The sequence below is a fragment of the Nelumbo lutea genome, chromosome 3 (genome assembly GCF_056320005.1).
Source record: "Nelumbo lutea isolate HS-2025 chromosome 3, American lotus-T2T, whole genome shotgun sequence".
NCBI classification, from domain to species: Eukaryota; Viridiplantae; Streptophyta; class Magnoliopsida; order Proteales; family Nelumbonaceae; genus Nelumbo; species Nelumbo lutea.
In genome coordinates, this window is record NC_142686.1 from 617,717 (window position 1) to 641,021 (window position 23,305).

The window sequence follows — 23,305 nt, forward strand, 5'->3', positions numbered from 1 at the left end:
TGGCATATATGAAAAGTAGGCCACAATGGACATTTTGATCCATTTGATTTGAACACAAATTAAGTAGGGGAATTATTGGAATTTTAGTAGAACTTTGACTTCATTTGTATTCAGATGTTGAACAGCAATTAAGTGAGGGGTGGCTTTTTATCCTGCATAGTTTTAACTGCCATGTCGCTCAACAGGGAGGTCGGTGTCCATTCTAAAAGGTGAGGGGATGTTTTAGTATTTCTAAGAAACCTCAGTGGAGGTTTAAGAAATTTCCCCTCCTCTTTTAAAGAATAAAGCAATTAATATGATAATTAACAAATGGACTGAACAATAATAATAGCCGCTTTATACAGGGAAATAAAACGTAACATATAAAAATACAAAAGAAAGATATCAGAATATGTAAAAAAAGGCCAAGTAAAGCCCGGGACTAGTATTATGCACAGTGGAAAGTTCCCAACTCCTGACTCCACAAGGAAGAACGCATTACCCCCCCGGCCCCGCTTAGAATAACCAGTGTTTTCTCCTTGGCTTGTGATGAATAGGAACATCTGTAAAACAAATGAAGCAATTTATCAGGCATTTCAGATGCAACTAGTCTTCATCCTCCATTCAGATTGCAGAAAGGCCCCGAAGGAATTCACTTGAGAACTCACCTCGGATTTCATATAGTGAATTATAATGTACTTCAGACCAGAAACTTAACCAAAGCTCTGCATGAAGAATTACATGTACTTAAGAGTTAAGACCAGAAATTAAAATGTACATCAAATAATCCTACCTTGGGATACATGATTAGCAAAGAAGTATTTAGAACTAGAACAAACCATGCTTCATCTCAGGATGATGTCTACAGAATATAAAGCTCCAAATTATCATCCTGGTTTTCTCTCAGTTGCTCAGTTGCTTTTTACGTTAATCAAGCATGGCACAGGCAGATTTCTTAGGTTTTAATAAAACAACATTGCCATGTTATTTAATAAACCCAGGTTTAAAACATAAGCTCATTGAGGAATTCTCCCACTGTGACCGTGTATATAAGATGGGGTGCTTGACACTTTTTAAAGGGGTGTACATAAACCGGCGGGTCTGACTTTGTACATAGATAAAAGCCATTACCCAATGTTGGTTCCAGCTATCTGGTGTCTTGGGAGGGGTAGACTGGATACAATGTCCTAACATTGTACAATAATACTTTCTAAAATCAATAAACTTCAGTTATCCACCAAAAAAAGAAAAAGAGTAATCCTATCACCAACATATGAAGAGAACTCTTTATAAATAAAACTAAATACTAATGTATGGTTTGCAGCTTTACCTCTCTGAGGAGCCTGGTATAGTGGAGTAATTTCAATAAAGCATGTATCTATGAATGAGGTTAGAAGACATATCTTGGCAGCAAACTGCAGTCAACCAAGAAATTAAACTTCAGGTGAGGTCAGAGATGGAATTTAATATCAAAATTGCAGCAAAACTAATTGCAGAACCACTGGCATAACTAAAATAAAATGGAAAATAACTGTTGACCTGCATGCACAGATGCACCAGCATCCATCCAATCTTAAATTCTTAATCCAAGCTCCAGACATGCCACAATGTAATTGAACAGTATAACCGAAAGACTCATTAATATAATATGTGAAGAAAAATATTGTAAATATGGGTTTACAGATACATGGGTACCACTGTCTGCTTCCATGGATGGTGACGGTGGTACCTGTATGGACATAAAACCAACATTGTTGTCATTGATCTAATCAGAGAAAGATTTATCTACATGAAATTGGATAATATCAAAACTATTGCACCAATACACAAGATATAAGGTTGTATTGCTGCTTGACTCACAATAAGTTTCTGATTTTTCTTTTCTTTCAGGTAAGGCTGCGAAAGAATGAGATTATATTCTAGTTCAAATTTGAATCCAATCTATTTAGGCCAGATAATATCCAGTATGCTTAAAGAAGTTGAATTCGAACAGCTAAATACAAAACAATGTTTTAAAATGCGGAGGCGTGATGCGAGAGATTCCACTACCTAGAGGCGTGAGGCGCAAGCCTCTCAAACACAAGGAGGCTTACGCCTCCTTAAGAGGAGGGAGGGGGTGAAGAGGAAGGAGGAGGAAGAAGAGGAAGAAAAATATAATTTTTCTTTATTTTTAATAAAAATCTTTTATACTAAGAAAAATAAAGATGCATAGCACTGGTTGAAGGGGGAGTCTTGTCGAAGTGGAGGCAAGCGAGCCAGAGCGGAGCAAGACCCCCCTAACACAACAAAACCAAATTGGGGCTGCATTGAAAAGGAGGGTTGGGGGGTCTGGGGGGCGAAGCACCCCAGCCAAGGGGTCCGGCGGCTTAGCCTCCAGCCCACTTTCTTTCCCCTTATCTTCCTTTTCCTTTTCTTTCTTTTTCTTTCTTTCTTTTTCTTCCCCTTCCCTTTATTTTCCTTTCCTTTCCTTTTTTTTCTCTTTTCTTCTTTCTTTTTTTCTTTTTTTTTTTTTTTGTCTTTTTACATGAGGTGTGCATGAGGCGCATGAGGTGTACGCCTCTAGCACACCTCATGAAAAGTGTATGAGGCGTACACCTCAAAGGTGTCAACGCCTCTGGCATACGCCTCAGGGTGTTTTGGGGGCACCTTGCCTGGAGGTGCGCCTCCCACGCCTTTTAAAACATTGATACAAAATATACCTACAAAATCTAAAAATACCTAAACAAGTCTAATTAAACTGCCCTCCTTATAACCTAAACAAAAACACTATAAAATTTCAGCCCAAAATTCCCTTTGGAATTCAATCTATTGAAGCTTCTTACTTTCCATTCCTTGATAAAATCTGAAATGTTTGAGATTTCAGACCAAAAACCTGAAGTAAACCTAACCAGTTCATCCTAAGCATTCTAAACCCTTTCTAAAACCATGCACCATCTGATAGTCCCCAAATAAACCCCTTAAATCTAAAATCATGCACCATCTTATATGCACCAATATCCAACTTTGGGTATCGGGCATATCAATATTTTGATCCTTCATTTTCACTTTAAATCTCACTTTAGATCCTCTTACCCTATTCAATCCTAAATTAGAGTAAATCGATATGAAAATTAATAAGTACAAAATGAATTCATTTGTTATTGGTAATTGATCAAAGAAATTTTATTAATAAACGTCATTAAATGATAAATACAAGAAAATGAGAGTCAATAAAGTCTGTCCAAATATACAAATGAAAGCTATCACCTCTGCTATTCGCACTCAGAAAACCCCATCTCCATATACAATATATCAGCTCTATAGTAGTGTTCTAAACTCACAGTTGGATTGGTCATTGGTTGACCCATCACCCAGCAAGAACTGGGTCTGTTTCACCACCGGACTATTTTCCTAAAAAGACCGTTGGTTCCCAATGACCCAGTGACCCATCCAGTTGAACCATTTGACCCAGTCACTCAGTCAGAGGTTCGATATTAATTCTGTTTTTTTTTTTTTCTTTTGCATTCTTAACCATTTCAATCTTTAGCAAAACATAATTCTTATCTATCACACTTATTTTTGTTTAATATGATGAATATATAATATTAGAGATATGCCCAAACTTTGTATATTTTATCTATTTTATTTTATTTATGAATCACACATGCACTAATTCTGAAAAATAAACCAAAAGAAAGGAGAAGAAGATGGAAGAAGAAAGAGTTCTTCACAAGAAGAAGAAGAAAAGGGAAGAAAGAAAAGAGTGTATCAATCCTCTCTTCAGTCCCCTAATCACTTCTATTAATCTGATTGTAAATTTCAGATACAATTACAAAAGTGCTCTCAATAAGGCGGCCACTTAATGGACAACAAAAGAAAGAAAACTGCCCCAATAACTAAGGCCCAGTAACTGAACCATAGCAACCTAATAACAGAACAAATAAAATAAAGAAGACTAAGGCCCATTTGGTCCATCATCTCTACAATTGCCAATGACCCAGTGGCCCAGCCAGTTGAACCATTTGACCCAGTCACTCGGTCAGAGGTTGGATATTAATTCTGTTTCTTTTTTCTTTTCTTTTTTTGTATTCTTAACAATTCCAATATTTAACAAGACATAATTCTCATCTATCACACTTATTTTTGTTAAATATGATGAATATATAATATTAGAGATATGCCCAATTATTGTGTATTTTTATCTACTTTTAACTTTTTATTTATTTATATGACATCATGGGTTGATCCATTTGACCCAGACACTGCTCTATAGTAGGGGATATGATCCTAATATAAGCATTATCAGTTTACTCGGTCAATAACAGGCCAATCAGATACATTTTCCAAACTTAGGGTCATAACAAATGAAGAGTTGAAACTTAAGGATAATGCTTTTTTCCCCTAATCTGATATGATACTTCCAAGGACCTGCAGCCCCATCCCTCAACCAATTGATGGTCATTTATAACCTCCTTCTACCACCAGCTTGTTATAACCCATAGAGCAACTCAATCTTAAACAACACAAAAGTACCAAGAGAAACTCATATGGAATCTCCTATCTATAAAATGATTCAAAGTTGTCAACCCCCAATATGTGCCTTCTGTGCAGGGCTAGTGGTGAGCCATCCTTCATCTACTAATCTCCTATCTCTTTGTAAAATGATATAGGAGCACCTCTGTTTTTTTTGGAGATAGATGGTCTCCTCTTGATTTTGTGCTCCTGTTTGAGCTGGCATTGTTTTATTTTTGTTATCAGTAACAGAATCAAAACTTATTAAAGAAATAATGCATGTACAAATCATGGGTAGCCTCGGCTACCTCCCTGAACAAACAAGAAGAGCCTTAATATCTTTAGTCTTGCAACTGAGCGCTAGACCATTAGCCAATCTTGGAGTCCACTGGATTATCAACTGCATATCCCTTGAAAACCTTCTAAACTTTTTAATTTCATTTCTGAAATACCAAGGAGTATTTTCATTCTGTTTCGGCCAGCTTATCACTATTTTGGAATATCCTTCAACTACTAGCTTTCTCACCCCCAGCTCCATAGCTTTTTGCATCCCAAAAATCACTGCAGCCAGTTCCGCTGTTACAGAATTATTCATTCCAATGGGTTCTGAATACAGACCCACAAGAGTTCCACTTTCATTTCTTAAAACCCCTCTAATTCCAGACAGAACAGGATTCCCAAAGCTGCTCCTGTCAAAATTTAGTTTCAGGAAGTTAACTCAAGGGAGTTCCAATCCCTTAAAACTTTCATCTTGGTTGAGGATAAAGCTGCAATTGTTCCCCACTTCCTCATTATGTCATCAAAGGTAAGTCTGAAAATAACCTGACTGACTTGACCCAGAGAGCCACTTTTGCCATGATCCCTTCTATTAAAGCTTCCTTGTTCCTTTTCTTCTCCTCAAAGATTCGCTTATTTCTTTCTTCCCATAATGTCCAAAACACCTGCCCTTGTACACCTCCACAGAAGTCTTCCCCTTCTTTTTGACCAGCTGAACGTAGAGGTATCAAACAACTTGTCCAATCTCTCTGGAGTGTTCCACCTGCACCCAAAGAGAGAGACCCAACAAGAAGAGGAAAGATTATTTTGTTGAGGTGCATGAGTTCTGCTACTCTTTAGTTAGCTCAGAGCCTCAGAGGAGAAAAATAACATTATGTTTTATGAAAGGAAGATGATAATAGAGGTTATGATTGACCTAATTACTATCAGTATCACACATTGGGTCTTCATTAGAGACAAACAAGGTTTTAAAAACCATTTTGGCTACCGGTTCCCAGGCCAAGCAGTCCGACTGTCCAGATTAACGGGTTGACAGTTCAACCACCCAGGTCAGCGGGCGCTGGCCAAATCAATGTTTTTGGTCCAGGGACGGTTTTAGGGTGAAATGGAACCAGTTCCCATGTCAACCGGTCCGACTGTCCAGTCCAGTCCGATTTTAAAAAACAATGGATACAAGTTAAAGAGATTCCATGATTGATGATTTAGTAAAAGGTGGAGAGTGCCAAGCCACCTCCTTTATCCTTAGATCCATTAGATCCTTACCACCTCGAAGTCTGGTTGTTTTAACTTTATGGCTTCTCAGTGGATAACCTAGATAATCAGGCATATGAAGTGTCTCAAGGAACAAAGAGGGAGAGGTGCTGCAGTTACATTCTGGACCTATTGGTTAAGTTAACTTAAAGTTTCCGTTCTATGTTACAGGGTCCTTGCTTGGGATGTGGGTCAAGCTTTTTGTGGATGCAGTTGGAATAGAATTCTCAAATTGTGATTGGTAGATGTGTAGTGGGGCATGTGCTGAAAGCAGCTCAATCTTTTACTTATTTTTTTGATAATTACAAGCTCAATCTTTTATTATCTAGCAGGAATTTCTTGTTCAACAAGATCTAGCAATTAGCTAACAAGTTAGCTGACTCCTGGCCAGGGGAAGCATCCAGAAAAGTTAGCTATTCATGGGCATGGCCATTCCAACAAAGTAAAGTTGTTATAGAAGAGAAGCATGAATGCAATGAAAATTTTCACAAGTAATTTTGGTATTCAGACCATTGTTCGAATTAGGGCTGTTCACACAATTGTATAAACCGACCAACCTGATTAAACCGGACCAACTCGACCTGAGATGGTCAGTTTTTGAAAGCAGTTGGTCGATCTTGGTTAGAAAAATGTCAAAATCCGACTATTTGGTTCGGTTGCGGGTAATGCATTTAAAACATGAATTAAAACCAACCCAACCAACGTAAATACATACAATGGCATAAAGACTTTCCTTTATTATTTGACTTGTGCCAGCCACTCAACTGACGTCTCTAAGACTCTACTAAGTTATAATCATTACCCTACAAAAAGTGAAAAAGAAAAAAAAATATTTATAAAAGTTAAAAGGCTGCAAAGTTTGAAATCTTACACTATTTAAGCTATTGAATTGTGTTTGGGAAGGTTCTCTTGACATTACAGCCAGCCACGTGTATGCCTATAAATGGAGGCTATAATTTGATTTTGGTTTAAATGTTTAAGTCTATAGGTAGGCTAATAAACGATACAATTTGATTAGGGTTTAAGTTTAAAGACAGGTCTATAAATAGGCCTATAGGCAGCCTAGACTACAGTTATGATTGCATTAAAATTTGCAAAAGTTAATTTTGATTTGGTTTAAATCAAACCAATTAAACCGAAGTCGACTTAAATAACATATGTAGCTCGGTTTTTGAATATGGCCGGTCAGTTTCAGTTCGGTCAGCAAAATTAAATAAAACCAAACCGAACTGACCCGTGAACAGCCCTAGTTCGAATAGATGCCCAACATTGTAATTGTTATGTAGAAATGAATGACAAATATCATCAAAAGTACAACAAATACTAGAGCCATTTATAATTGTAATGGATAGGCAATATAACACCTTATCAGCTGCTGCTTGCAAGGTAACATGGTCTCCCCATTCACCAGATCTGCATGACACAGCCAAGAAGAAAAATTATTTCTACCTTCATATTGAAGAACTATAAAATCATAAATGGTTCAAAGAAGTAATCTGGATGATATGCGATAGATTATTTCATTTTAGTTTGGTACAATGTTGCATGGATGCCCCACCTTTGGAGGAGAGTCATAAATCAAAACATGTTCTGATGTTCATGAATCGACTTGTGTCCAATTTCCAAAATACACGTCAAACTCAACTATGGTGCAACTCATGTAGATTTACAAAAATGCCCACCACATCAACTCTCCAAATTTATGAATCTTCGCTTTAAATGCCTCTAAACAATAGGCTAACTGTTTAAACTGTCCAATAGACAATTTAAAATTTTAAACATAACATATGATCCATTGTTTGTTGGATCTTTTCCAATTAACATAAAAATTACAAAAACAATGAAAAACAACATGGGTTTGATATAGTATTTCAGTTTATATATATAGCCAAGTCAGACTCCCAGACACATGTCAGATTCTGACTCTTATCTGTACCCATGCAACATGGGTTTGGTATAGTATTTCAAACTTCACTTCATCACCACCTGAAATGGATTATTCAGGTTGTAAAGAGATAATTTTCAAGAAACCTCTAATACCTCATTCCAATGTTTTGATAACAACCTGGAACAGATCCATTTTAGATGATAAACTTGTGCTCTAATATGTAAATAAAAATAATAATGAAATCACTCCATGCAAGATTACATCCAAACAAGTTTTTAGTGAATGACAAAAAATATATATATTGAAATAATAACACCTCAAGCAAGTAGCCTACTTGGCCATTTTCTTGTAATAGCTTTTGTACTTCATGGGGACATAGCCTTCATACAAAGAACTGTAGTCTTTAAGCTGCAGCAAGAAAAAAGAAAGACAATGTAGGAAACTAGCATAATTCTCATGTCTTTATGAACCACTAAATAATAAAAGAAAAGTTCTTATTAAATGTAATGTTGAGGTCAGAGAGTGAGAGTGAGAGAGAGAGAGAGAGATTCAAATGCAACCATTACATAAAATGGAAGTAGGAAGCCACTCCTAATGAATCCTCCCCAAACCACAGACCATGTCAAATTCTCCTTCTCTTTTAGGGTCGGTTTGGTTCCTTGGAAGAGGTGCCTGAAATCGGAATAAGAAAGGCTCTTTCTGATTCCAGCCATTTGTTTGGTTGGAATGGGATTCTAGAGCTTCTCAAAAAGTAGAGGGCTCCTAGCAAAAAAATGAAAACCTGATACACCAAACCCTAGTATTAATAAAGAATCAGTAAAATAACAAAACATTAATTAGGTAATCATATATCAATAATTAAATAATACTAAAACAATAGTACTATAATAAAATATTAATATAATATAACTAAGTAATAATAAGATAACAATAAGAATACAATATTAATAAATTATTATATAATAATATATTAGTAATTAAATAATAATATTAAAGTATTGTTAAAATTAAAAAAACTAAAATGATAAAATATTAGTAAAGTAATAACAAAAAATAATATATTAACAAAATATTCATAAATTAGCAATAAAATAACAAAATAATAATATATTAATAATAAAGTATAATAAAAATAAACTAATACAAAACTGAAAATTTTGATTGGTTTTGATTCCAATTTTCAAATGAACCAAACAGAAATAATTGGAATCCAACTCTGATTTCCATCTGAAGCAAACAGGCATTGGGAATAGGTGATTCTGATTCTGATACCAGGGGATTTCAATTCCAATCCTGACTGCAAACCAAACAGACCCTCAGTACATAACTATAAAGTAATTATATAAAGGGGAAAACATCACATATAGGACTACTATGTGCAAAAGCGACTTTTTCTTGTATCTATTGAAATTTATTCATTACAAAATAAAAAATAGGAACAAAAATCTGAATACAGGTAACATTTTCAGATTTTTACATCAAATTTGGAGCTAGCCTAATGCTACTCCCCAATGATCAATGACTACCAAAAGTCCAAAACACCACTAGATCAGCTACTTTGATGAATAAGATCCCCATAAGGGAGTATAAGTGAGTAATAAACTCCTAAGAGTTTGAATCTTCTAATCAATAAGCTACAGGAACCTGGATCAGGGTATTTGATCATCTCAATGGAACAACTCAAGTCAACAAAAGCTTTAATCTCAAATATTTGGGATCAGCTACATGAATCCTGTTCTGCCACTGTGCTCTATCAATAGTCACGTTTTCTGTCAAGTAGGGATTCTTTACTTCATAGGTCATCGAAATTACGATGTTTTCTTTGGGATGAAGCTTGCAAGTGACAACTTTGCAATTTTGGTGAGCAGTAACCTGAGCACTACTACCCCTATAAATATATCTTGTAACCCATGTTTTAAGGAGAGAATGAACTGCAATGAAGTTCACTGTCTTGCCTTAATAAACAATTCTCTAAAGTTTGAAAACTAAATAACACGATCAGAACTGCACTGTCTTGCCTTAATAAGCAAATTCCCAAACATTTAGCCAAGTTTCTACAAATACTTGGCTATGGTTCTTGAAGCCCATATTACTTAATCCAAAGGTAATGTCTTAACCATAGTCTGGACTACAACTCAACAGTAACAAAAAATAGGTGTATAAACATATCCTATAAATTTATTCATAAAATGGTGCTTGGCTATGTAATGGAAGAAAGGTTAACACAACAATATGGTAACACTGGAACCTGAAAAACACTCATATAAAATACCTGCTTTACAACTTCTTTGCGGACATATTTATGATGCTCAGGTGACTTGTACATCTGGTCTGAAAGTGCACGAAACTGCAAAATATGGGAATAAAAACAACACAAAAAGTTCAAGAAATCTACTTTGCTGTCATGAAACATCTCTTCATTGAAGGACACAGACCTGACAATTTCCATCTCCAGTGACCTTTACTTCACATAAGCCATAAACCTTTAGCCTACATACAGCATTTGATGATAAAATAATCACTTGGAACATTACCTATCACACAAAATCTACATAAGGAAACATAAAACAAGCATCTGAAGCAAACGTGCAAATAATGAAGACTGGCACAAACATAACGAATTGCATAACATGCAGTGTATCATGTAAATGCTTGCATATACTTTTGAATCATGCATCTCTTTTTTTACAAAGGTAAGAACTTAAGTACATATTTAAACAATAGCGCTGAAAACATGGAAATTAAAAAAAAAATACAAGCTAAACTCATTGAAAGACTTCAGAATCAAGTTTTAAACAAAATTTACAATAACAACACTGTTAAAAAGTAAGCAAACGCATTCATTTAGTAAAAGGAAGAAACTCAGCAGGATACTGAACCCTTCATCTATGCCATTGATTTCAAGGTAACACTGTTCTAAATCTTCTTTTTAATCAGTAACAATGAGAGGGAAAAATATTAGGAAGTGTTTAGAATATGGGCCCAAATCTTTCCATATGTCTTATGCTCAGATGTTTTTTTCTTTAGAAGAGTAATATAATAAATTTTATTAAAAAGAAAAAGGTTACAAAGTAGGAGGTGACAAGAAGGCACCTCGATAAAACAAAGTGTCTTATGGTCAAATCATCAATAAGCATCATCACTTCGGTCTAACTTAGTAGACTATACCAAAAAAGGGAATTATACACATTTTAACCACTGAACCTGAAAATTACTTTCGGAAAACATTGAAGTTTATCCTTTTCTTATCCTTGACTCACTGTCCAAAAAATTGTCATCATCATCAGCAGCAGCAGAAGCACTTGTCTTAACCCACCCAATTGGGTTCAGTGGGATAAATGTAATTTACCACCCAAACAAACAAAACAAAATACATGCTGCCATTGTTTGTTCAAGCTGAATATATTTATTGTCTTTATCTCTTAAGTAGGACCCAACATACTAAATTGAGGGGGTACCAATCATTCAAGAAGAAGACATGGCAAATTATAGCTGGACAATACTATAGTTCTGTCTATGTTTAAATGCCATTTCCTTCAATAGTTTTCTGTTTTTTTCTTTTTTTTTTTGGTGATATGTGTAGAGGAAGAACAGAAGACTAAGCAAATAAATCATATGTTTCCTATTCCATATAAGCTATGAACAAGTTCAATTGTTAAACAAATCAAATACCTCTGTGGCAGCCGTTGGTAATCCAAACCAGCATCACTTAAATTTGGAAAGTAAGAGTTTATCCATGGAACATGCTGAAATTTCAAAATCAGATACCAGAAAAGATTCAAATCAGTATTTCTTCATTTAAAGCATTTATTTCAAAAATAAAAGGAACTTCAGAAACTTCAGGGATTGCAACAATTTATCACTCAATTATCAACCTGTTAATAGCAAGCAAATGATCATACAAGTGCATGTCAAAAGGAAATGCAGGAACTACAATACGTAAGCATGGGATTCATAAATGATCCCTTAAGAAGAAAAAGGGAAATTTTGAAATAAACTATTAGTTGGTTAAGTTTCTCCTTTTTTACCATTAATTTTGGACAGCAATGGTATTATTGTCATTTTACTTATCCCCACTAGATTGGTTTTTAACTAGAAGAGATTTTAGCAATTTGACCTATAATTAATTTTAGATTAATGGCCTATGTTAATTCTAGGAATACTAAACCACCAAAGACAGCAGGTTACTTTTAGGTTGTCAAACAATAATTCGGATATGGACAAACCAAAAGGGCAATACCAATAAGCTTCAAATTTTCAAGATGCATTTCAATTACATGTACGGATGACAACTTAACTGACAATTTTCTCAATAGAACTAGCTTATTAGCCAATCTATACATGATTTAACAGTGCCAAAATCGTTTCACACAAAGTATACTTTCATTTTTTTGCAGTAAAATAAGTTCCAAATGTCTAAACACTTAAAACAGCACACAGTAATCAGAAGATTCTAAGATCAAAGATACACAGATTTAGAATTACAGCACAAACAATAAAAAGCTCACAGGCTTAGGTGCCAGGTTAGAAAGACTCCCCACAGCACCATCTAATTTGGCATATTCTTCTGATAGTACAACAGCAATCATCCTATCATTTTCAATATCCTGACTACTGTTTATAGATGTAGAACGAGAACATTCACTTGAACTCTGAGTTCCTCGGTTCATCGTCCAACCCAGACACTGCAGTCCGCTGCTTCACAAGACAAGAGCAACAACAATTACCCCACCCTGGGAAGCTGGAAAGTAGAAAAGATCTTAGAGTGTCAATAATATCATCAAATGTGTATTAAATATCCATATAATCTCATCTTGAAAAGCAGATTTCAATTTTCAGTACATGATAAAAGATGGCTAAGAATCATGTTGGCAGACACGCCTACTGAGATTGCGAATCAAACCCAATCACTTCCTACAAATTACTAGCCAACATTCAGCAAGCATACAGACAGTGAGCAATGACTGTGAATAATTGCGAAAATAGGGAATCATCGCAAAGTGAAACTAACTCGATTTAAAAAATGATGATCATCTAAGAAAAAAATTATTATAACAGAATAAATAAGATTGTGAGTTATATAAAACTTGATAATAGATAAAGAAAAAATTGATCAGGGTACTAAAAGAACGATGAGGGGTTACGAATGTTTGCACAATAAACCAACCAAAAGCCCGGCTTTTTAAACTTATTTACCGAGTCAGGCACTTGAAGAATCCAGGATTCAGAGATTTCCAATCCACTGAACCAATAAATCATTGGCAGAAATGGAGGAGAGGAAGCAGCACTAGTCGGGAGAGAAAGCACAAGTAAAACCAAACTTGCAGGCTTCAGATTCCATCAAAACATAAAAGAAAAGAAGTAAACAAAGAAAAGAAGGTAAAACGAACCATAGAGAGACAGGTAAATGCTCGCTCTTTTAGCAATAGAATTTGTATGAAAAATTAAATCCCAGTGTAACCCAGAAAAGAGAGCATTGAAAGAAAGAAATGAGTCTCAGAAAGATAACTTTCTCACCCGCAATCGCGTATCGTCAAATGCTCGGAGGTAGGGACGAGAACAGAAGAAGGCGGATGACCAACCAAAGCCAAGAAAACTTCAAACCTTTTAAATAGATGCGATTAAAATAAATAAATAAACAACATGATCAATAGGGAGAAGATCGCGAGTCGATCGATCTCTTAATTAAAGACGCGGTTATAAATCATTGCTGGAAGATAGTTTCACTTCTCAGCTCAGCTTTGCGGCTAGCCAACGCACTCCAAGAATCCCGTGGGCTGGTGGGTGTGGGGGTGGCAATTGGGAGATCGGCTTGGTCAGGTTAAACCTGTGCTCACACCGTCCCAAGACCATCTTGCAACCTTTCATCGGGAATATCTCCCCATAAAATAAAGCACATGAGTGGTAAGATATTTCCAATGCAATACTGTAAAAATGTAAATGCTGCGCTGCGGAAGCCGAACTCGGCAATTGGGCGGATTCGGGTGGATTGTGTTTTGGATTTTTTTTTTTTTTCATCCAATTCGTCTGATCTACCAATTCGTTAATAAAACTCATTTTCATTTATATAAAAGTGAATGAATTGTGTTAATTCCGGCTGAACCCAATGCAATCCGCCATTCCAATAGTCTTTTATTCATTAAATTTTTTAGAATGCTTTTATTTATTAAATGAGAGATATAAAAGTAGTAGAGAAATAAAACATAAATTACAGTAAAATACAAAAATTATAAAAAAAATATTAAAAAATAAAGGGTAAAATACAAAAACCTCTGCTAAAATTTTTGACAATTATAAAAATTTCTCCTATAGTTTTACTTTAGCAAAAATTTTCCCTGAACTTTTAAAGTTTTCGACAAAAACCTCCCTTCTGTTAATAATTCAAACGAAAAACCAATAAAATTATGAAATTGTCCCTGATTAATTGTCAAAAAATCTAAAATATTTCAAAATATTAGAATTTCCCCTGCTTCCCCTTCCTCTCGCAATAGAAGGGAATGACGTGATTTCTTCTTCTTCTCTGTCTCCATTGTCCCTGCTTCCCCACTCTCTTTCATCGAATCAATTGAGTCGGAGCAACCAAAGGGCACTTTTCATCTTCTTCGCGGTGACAAGAGAGAGAGAAAAGTCTTCTCTATAAAGGCCCTATTTATCATGAATCAAGCATTTTTTTTTCTTTTGGTTACACAATTGAAATTTTAATAATAAATCTAGGAAAATTTTTCCTCATGAATTGACTTCTGGTATCTTTCTAGTATAAATTTCCTTGTTTTTGATCCCCTAGGAATCGCTGGGCAATGCTATTACGCCAACGGTACATGCGAGGAATTTCTATGAAGTTCAATCAATTATGTCAGGCAATCTGTGCAACTCCAAATTAACCAGTCAGAAATTTACCGAGAGATGAACAACGGTTGATTTGCACAAGTTGTGTGCAGTGTAGGTTGTTGCCAGATAGGGTGGCATTCAACCTGGTTCACAACAAGCGGAACCTTTGCATATATTATCAGGTCCTCTAGCTTCTTTGTAGAGAAGTTGCTCACCCTGATTGCCCTTGTTTGCCCTGAAGAAAACAAGCCCTCCATTTGCAGTCCACGTCTCTAAAAGGCACAGAGATCATGGCTTGGTCCGAAATGGTCAATGTATCCATAACATAAATATGGTGGCGAATCCGTTAGTAGTAAATCAACGAGAAAAACTAGTGAGAGGAGATGGGAGGAAGGATTCCATGTCGTTCCCTTTTATTGAGAGAGGAAGGGGAAGGAGGTGCAATTCCAACATTTTGAAATATTTTATTGATTCTTTGACTATTAATCTGGGGCAGTTTTGTAATTTTATCAATTTCCATTTGAATCACTGATAGAAGGGAGGATTTTGTTGAGATCTTTAAAAGTTCGGTGGAGGTTTTTGTTAAAGTAAAACTACAGGTGAGGTTCTTATGATTGTCAGAAACTTCAGGGGAGGTTTTTGTATTTTATCCAAAAATAAAAAGAAAAGAAACATAAATTATAGGGAAATATAAAACTAAAGAAAAATAATAATATTTGCAAATAAACACGACAAAAATTATAGAAAAACATAAAAAATGAAGAAAAATAACATAATCTATCTAACCCGCTAACGACCCAAGACCAAATGGATACAACTAATGGGTTGGTTAGCCAATTGGGTTAAAAATTTGCCACCCCTAGGTGTAGGTAGAAAGCACATGCTTGCTTTTTCTAATGTAAAAAATAAGTAATTAAAGCATGGTGCAATGCAATAGTGGATTTATTGTTTTATGCCTTGAGGGGTCTCAATTGCAAGGTTTTGCGCGTTTTGACTGAACTCACCATTATGATGCCAAACCTATCCCACCCCCATTACATCGATACTCAATTAAGTATGTATATACACAAATATTTAAGTGATGCAATATCGGCATGAATTAACATTGATGAGGGGTGATTTGGTCCTCCAATGATATCACAACATGTGGCACTACAGAATTGTCTATTTGCATTTTGGCACCACATAAGTGGACCTTGGAAACCTAGCACCTGTCTCAACCTCCCCGGCCCCACCTCGGTAGGATAACCTACGAACAACTTGAGAGATGTCAAGTTGGCATAAAGAGGAAACCTGCCTCTGCCAACTTAGCCTAGATCTGGTTAGCGACCTACCCAACGTGATGGGTGACTTCCTTCTTGAGCAGGTTACTGTCTTCGATTTCCCTGGGATCACGATGACACATCAATGGAGCTGATCTCAGTCCCACCCGCTTCGAACGTGACCAAATAAGCATTACCAGCTTACGTGGAAATCCATCCCCGGGCGTGAAACCACCTCTAAATCATACTGGCTGGAGATCTCGAACACATTTTGTAGAGCTCACGACAGTTAGCCTATATAAAGGCATCCCCTTCCTCAAAAAATGTATGCACAATTTAGCTCTCAAAGTCTATTAGCTTTCTCGCTTCTTAAGTTATACACCAATTTGCTAACTTAAGCATCAAAGTGCCCACCTCAAGTATAGCAATCCAAACCCTCTGACACTGTTCTTTGCAGCTCGATCAGGCAACCTCATCAGCCCGAATTCTGAGCTATCTGCTAGTAGGGAGCTATCACATTACATAACATCAATTGGTGTCGTTTGTGGGAACCACTACACAAAGGCCAGTTCTCACCACATCCCTACCAACAATCAATGGCGTTTTCCATAAACAACTCCACCAATAACGCACATGTTGATGGTGTAGTCACAAGGGGGTAGGACCAACTCGTGATGCACACTGAGGTCCTCAATTGCACTCAGCCTTACCACACCACTTACAACTCCTCAACTACGTGGACCTCAGCAGCATGAACTTCAAGTGTTGCTCCGTGAGTTCAGCTTCCTTTTCCTCCAACTCTCAACTCTTGAGCTCTAGCTCCACGGTCAAATTCTCGATCCTCGTCAGGTCTCCATTGTGGCTCCGCTCTTGTACTAGCTTAGCCAGTTGGCCTTCAGATTACTAACAAGTTGGCAAGGTCGTCCGAGGTGAGACCTACACTCTGTAGCCTCCTCTAAAGCTTGGGCCCTCACTAGACCTCCCTTAACTTGCCCCAACAAGGAGTATGCCAGGATGTTTGCCTACAAAAAAATAGAAGGAAAGAGAAATGAGTAGATATATATGTATGGAACAGAAATCATGACGGGTACAATGAGGAAGGTGAGGAACATACCACCATAAGGCAACACATGAGCTTCCCATTGAGCTCACTGGGGCATGATTCGTGGATCTTTGTGACCTCTTCTAGAAAGACGACCTCCTTGCTCTTCACTAGAGCAGTCAGGAAGTCCATGATGGTGCACTTCTCCTCAACAATGGCCTCAACATCCAAATTAGCAGTTGCCTCGGATTCTAGCGAGGTCCCCTCTGGTTGGTCTTCCTCAACTTATATCTACCACTAGCACAACTTCGATTACACTCTGCCTGGAATGCTTGGGAGCAACGACTTGAGGAGCCTCTTGGAAGCCACCTTACCCTTCTTCCTCTTCATGGCCTGGAATAACTCGGAAGTTAGCATGCATGACATGTTTCCTACATGAGAAGTCAAAAAATGAGTCAAATCACAAAAGGGAAAAGGAAAATGCCCAAGCCTATAAAGACAACCTACTCGAAGGACTCAGCCCGACCTGAATCAACTTCTCCTCAGATAAGAATTCACTTAGCTTCGACCTCTTGTTCACTAAGCCCTGCACCCATATTTGCATCCGTTCACTCAATGTATCCTCCCCGATATCCCTAGTTCTCTCTATCTAGGTCATTGGGAACTGCCATCTACCACTTTGGTCAAGGAAGAAATACTTCCTCTTCTAGTCTGCTACCTTGGAGGGGAAGCCATTCAATAGCTTGCACTCGGAGCAATAGGATAGGTAGTAGTTATACATCTCAGAGGGATTTCGCTTCAATTGGCATATGCCGATGAAGGTCTCGACATCTAAAGGGAAGTCGACGTGGTGATAGAATGAGATGGTGTCAACCAATGTCCTAATAGAATTCAGGTGAAGCTGACCTAAATTGATGTTATAGTAGTTTAACACCTCGGGAATAAGCGGATGAAGGGGGAACCAAAGCCCCGCCCTTAGGGCCTCCTCGAAGACAGTGATCTCATCCTCATCATGCTCCCAAGGGTACTGCCCATGGGAAAGGGAATAACCAAACTGGTCTGGAGCCCTATATTGAGCTACGAGTTCGTAAACGTCCTTGATAGTTACCTAAATGGGACCGAACTTGGACTTACTCTTACGTGGTTGATAGGAGGATGAAGTCCTCTTATTACCGCTCTTGGGTCGAGGACGCCTCCTTGGCCTGGCAGGTCGAACCCATCTCTTCCCCAGACTCGACACTAGACATAATGAAAAAAGGGCAGGACAAAGGGAAGATGACACCTAAAAAATGAACATACTGACCTCGCTGATGACACCGACTACTTTGATAACGCTAAGCTCCTCGACCTTAGAATGCACCAGAACTTCAAAGTCAGGTATGATGGAAATGGGACCCTAAAGGGTCTATTTATAGACAGACAAGTCAAACTATGAATGGCCAAGATCAGTTAGATTAAATGGTCATCGAAGATGTGATAGTTCGTATTCAAAGGCGAAAAGAGTTTAGCGCAACACGTGCCCGAAATGCGACTTGCCTCTACCAACCTAGCCCAGATCCGGTTAGCGACCTAACCAACGTGACGAGCGACTTCTTTCTTGAGTAGGTTTCTGACTCTAATTTCCCCAGGATCATGATGACACATCGATGGAGCTAATCTTGGTCCCACCCGCTTCGGACATGACCAGATAAGCATTATTAGCTTTCGTGGAATCCATCTCTGGGCATGAAACCACCTCTGAATCAAACGGGCCAGAGATCTCGAATGCGTTTCATGGATCTCACGGTAGTTCATAGTTCACCAATTCACAAAAAAGGTATACATGATTTAGCTCTTAAAGTCTACTTTCTCGCTTCCTAAGCTATTCACCAGTTCACTAACTTAAGCATCAAAATGCCCACCCTGGGTATAACAACCCAAACATTCTGCCATTGTTCTTTCAGCTCGACCAAGAAACCTCATCAGCCAGAATCCAAGCTATCTACCATGAGGGAGCTATCAAATCGCACAACATCAAACACAATGGCAAAACCCTAACCCAATAGGACCGAGTTATGAATCCATGTTTTTGCTAAGCCCACCCCATTGGCATGCTTATGGTTGCTTTTCAACCGAAAAAACAAAAACTCCAATCTTATCATTTGGAGTTTATGCCAATGATTTCGATACGCCTTGAAACATTGACCTAGTCAACAATTTAATGATGGGTCATGGGTACGAAGTTCTACTCTTTTATCCGCATGTTAAGTATATATATATATATATATATATATATATATATATATATATGAATATTTTGCTTTTATTTTAGCTATTTAACTAGTTAAGACTGCCTATCTTATCTTATATCTTATCAAAAGGGTTAGGGGTGGTCTCCCCTTTCACCAAATGGCAGCCCTTTAATGGGTTGACGTTTTGACCATTTGATTCGAATAAATGGCCCGATTTGACAACAAAAATTACAAGTAAAAAATTATGGAACCATTTTATCAACTGATTTTTAGGTCGACGGTTTGACTATCCAGTTTGAACGAACGTCCCATTTTGACAACAAAAATTACAGGGAAAAAATTGAGTGTGTGAGGTCCATTAAGTGGTATCATACGTGTTATGTCATTTGAGTGCATGATTCATACGACCCGAAAATGGAATCATTTTGGCCACCGATTTTTTGGTCGACGGTTCAACCATCCAGTTCAAACAGACAGACAACCCATTCTGACAACAAAAACCATTGAATGGGTCAACAGTTTGACCACTCAGGTCAATGGGTCATTGACTGATTCAGTGGTTTTTGGCTAGGGACTAGGATTGGGGTGAAACTAAACCAGTTTCTTGGACGACTCCCAATTAAAAAAAATAAAAAAATGGTGGTTTCTGATAACAAAAATTACATGCAAAAAATTGAGTGTATGAGGTCCATTAAGCAGTATCATACGTGTTATGTCATTCGAGCGTATGATTCATACGACCCGAAAGCAGAACTGTTCTGGCCACCGATTTTCGGGTCGACGGTTCGACTGCCCGGTTCGAACAGATGGCCCATTCTAACAACAAAAATTATAAAAATAAAAAATGGCCAAAAACCATTGAACGGGTCAATAGGTTGACGGTTCAACCGCTTGGGTCAATGGGTCATTGATCGGTTCAACGGTTTTTAGCCAAGGACCAGGATTGGGATAAAATGAAACTGTTTGCTTGGACAATTCCCGAGCCAAAATGTTCATCCGTCCGGGTCAACGACGGTTTGAAAACCATGTTTTTTTGTGCTTTTGGATTTTCACTATTCAAAGGTTTCTTCTACTATTTCTAGCGCGTGTGATATGGTCCTTTTTTTTCATTTTCTGCTTTTTTTTGTGTTTAGTCTTCTTCTTCAAAATCCTCCAAAACAGTCTAGGGTTTACCACCATTTTATTTGTTCCCTTTTTCTTTTTCTTTGGGTTTCTTGTGTAATGTTTTTTTTTTCCTTACAAGACGATCTGCTTTGTCCTTTTCTTTGATTGAATGTATGCTTAGCTCCTTTCGAAGCAGAACTTTGAACTCGATTTTCTGATTTTTTTTTCTTTGGGTTTTACAGTTTGGTGGATTTATTGCCAATTTTTTTTATGTGTTTAAGGTCACTTTGGATTTATCATTCAAAGTTTTGGAATCCCTTGCAATGTCCACCATTCCCATGACTATGACTACAAAGTTATTTCGTCTAATTATTGACATCTAGAAAAAACGACCCAGAAATGGAACCGTTCTGGCTACTGGTTTCTAGGTCAACGGTTCGACCATCCGGTTCGAATGGATGGCTCATTCTAACAACAAAAATTAAAATATTAAAAAATTTAAAAAATAAAATGGCCAAAAACCGTTGAATGGACTAACCGCCTGGGTCAACGGTTCATTGACTGGTTCAATGATTTTTGGCTAGGGACCGAGTTTGGGGTAAAACGAAACCGGTTGCCTGGATGGTTCTCGAGTCGAACGATGCTACTGTCTGAGTCAACTGGGAATTCTCGATGTGAAACAATAAAAAACTTTGAAGTAGAACTCAAAACTATCACTGTATGATTGCATTAATCCTTTTATATGAGATGTTTTACTGAAACAATATTTAAAAAATGAATACATGATAATCTCTTTTAAGTCTTATATATGAGTTTCAATACTTTTATACTAATAATTACAATTTTCTTATTAAAAAACCATTGTTTTTTTAATGTAGCATAGTAATGTTGTAATCGCAGGGGCCTCCTCTAATATTAATTACAAGGAAACAACAACCATTATTTAGTTTGGGATTCTCTACTCATGAATCATGATGAATTCAAGTTTCATTTCCTATTTAATATTTCTTATAGATGATTTCATATTTAATTTTTGAGATTAAATCAAATTTATTTTGCAATTAATGATCCACTTTATCTAAAAGAATGAAAATCGCATCAATTAACCAGTTGAAATCCTCTACTATCAATATTTTATTTGAATTAGGAAATTAAATCAGAAGGGTTTGATTATTATTCATATGGGTCATGCACTATTTGAAATGATCACTTCTTTAGCGGAGGCAACTATGTGATACTTCTTTATAAAGAAGCAGCAACGGCATGTCTGAACAAGAAAATTTCTAAAGGTCGGTCATTATAATTATTAGGGTAATTTGTTTAGTTTAGATGGCTAAACTGCAAATCCACCAGACAAATGTGGTATCGATCAATTTTTAGAAGGTTTTATCAATGCTTTCAATTTATAGTCGAATTAGTAGGTCAAATTAGTTAACTTTTTCACCCAACTACAATTGCAAGCCCATTTCACCATCAAACTGCTTGTTCTTATTTATTGTACTTAATTTTGTTTTAATATGATGAATATATAATATTAGAGATGTGTCCAATTTTTTTTACAAAATTTATATTTTTTATATTTTGTATTGTATGTATTATCTATTTAATTTTTTTATGACACCATGGGCCAACCTATTGGATCAGGCAAAAAAAAAAAAAAAAGCTTTTATTTTCACATGAGTTCACTAGCAAATTTTTGCATGCATTGCATGGGACAATTTCAAGTGATATTATAATTATGGATTTAGACTTTCAATGCCATTTTAAAATCCATGAAGAAAAATAAGTAATCAAAGTATGGTGTACTAGTGTATTTAAATTTTTGTATTCCATTTTCATAATTAATAAAATAATTCTTATTTATCATACTTTTTTTATTTACTATTATAAATATATAATATTAGATATATGCACAAAATTCTTTACAAAAAAAATTATATCTTCTATATTTTTTGTTTCTATCTATTTTTTAATTATGAGGTTGACTCATTTTACCCAAACAGATAAACCATGGAGAGGATGTACATGAAGAAAAATCTTGTGTTCAACTTATTTTTAATTTTTAATTCCATTTCTATCATTAAGAAAAAGAATTCCTATTTACCACATTATTTTTGTTTAATATGATGAATATATAATATTAGAGATCTGAAAATGTTATCTACACATTTTTCTGTATTTTTTATTATTATCATGTTTCTATATTTTTTAATTTTTATTCTTAAATTATATGACATCATGGTCTTGTGTTCGGACCAATTATAAATTTTATATTTCATTTCCATCATTAATAGAAAAAATCATATTTTTGTTTACTATGACGAATGTATAACACTAGATGCATGTCTAAATGTTATTTATACAAAACTCCCATATTTTTTTTTATATTTAATATTTCTTTATGTTTTTATATTTTTTAAATTTTATTTTATTTAATTATGACATTATGGCTTAATCCATGTGAACTGGATAATTAAACTAATCCACCACCTAGACAGAAGAATGGTCTGACTTTGTTTTGATTTTAAAAACACATAATTTATATTGTTGAAGTTATTAGATATAGATTTAATTAATAAAATTTTATTGATGATGAATAAAAATACCTTGAACATAGGATTTAATGATAGAGAATGGAGGTGTTTCAATGAAGAAATTTTCCTTAAACATGTAGGCTATGTTAAACGTTGTTTTGAAGGAAAAAGTAGGAAAACTCATACAAGGTTTGTAAAGAATCCCCTAATCCTTCAAACCAAACACAGTATAAGGTCTTTTTTGTTTCTTTAAGAAAAGGGAACTGTTAGGCAAATTTTGTTTAAGCCAAGAGAAATTGACGGAAGCCATGAAAAGAAACTTCATAGGAGAGACATTCAGTGGCAGTTCGGCAACTTAGTGCCCATTTGCAAAGGCTTTTACGCAGTGGCTTTTGGGTGTGCAAGGTAAGGCCCACTTG

At 36.1% G+C, this 23,305-nt stretch overlaps 1 protein-coding gene across 15 annotated transcripts; it reads right to left on the reverse strand.

Annotated features, from left to right (window-relative positions):
• Positions 1-315: 315 nt before the first annotated feature.
• LOC148862256 (OVARIAN TUMOR DOMAIN-containing deubiquitinating enzyme 12-like) lies at positions 316-13,682 on the reverse strand. 15 transcript variants are annotated; one of them, XR_016109020.1, is made up of 12 exons: positions 13,403-13,484; positions 12,728-12,799; positions 12,394-12,626; positions 11,558-11,631; positions 10,321-10,375; positions 10,158-10,232; positions 8,220-8,293; positions 7,362-7,410; positions 1,519-1,708; positions 1,310-1,394; positions 648-704; positions 316-542 (listed from the first exon to the last, which is right to left on the reverse strand). XR_016109020.1 is itself a non-coding variant. In XM_088974647.1 (12 exons), exons 3-12 carry the CDS (start codon positions 12,553-12,555, stop codon positions 496-498), a joined length of 726 nt encoding a protein of 241 aa, XP_088830773.1. In that variant the 5' UTR covers positions 12,556-12,626; positions 12,728-12,799; positions 13,403-13,484; the 3' UTR covers positions 316-495. The 15 variants fall into 15 exon arrangements, 10 of the variants coding, with proteins under 10 accessions (XP_088830773.1, XP_088830775.1, XP_088830777.1 ...); XR_016109021.1 differs by lacking the exon at positions 12,728-12,799 and adding an exon at positions 13,082-13,172 and having other exon boundaries at positions 13,276-13,420; XM_088974647.1 differs by having other exon boundaries at positions 1,661-1,708.
• Between the last annotated feature and the right edge of the window lie 9,623 nt (positions 13,683-23,305).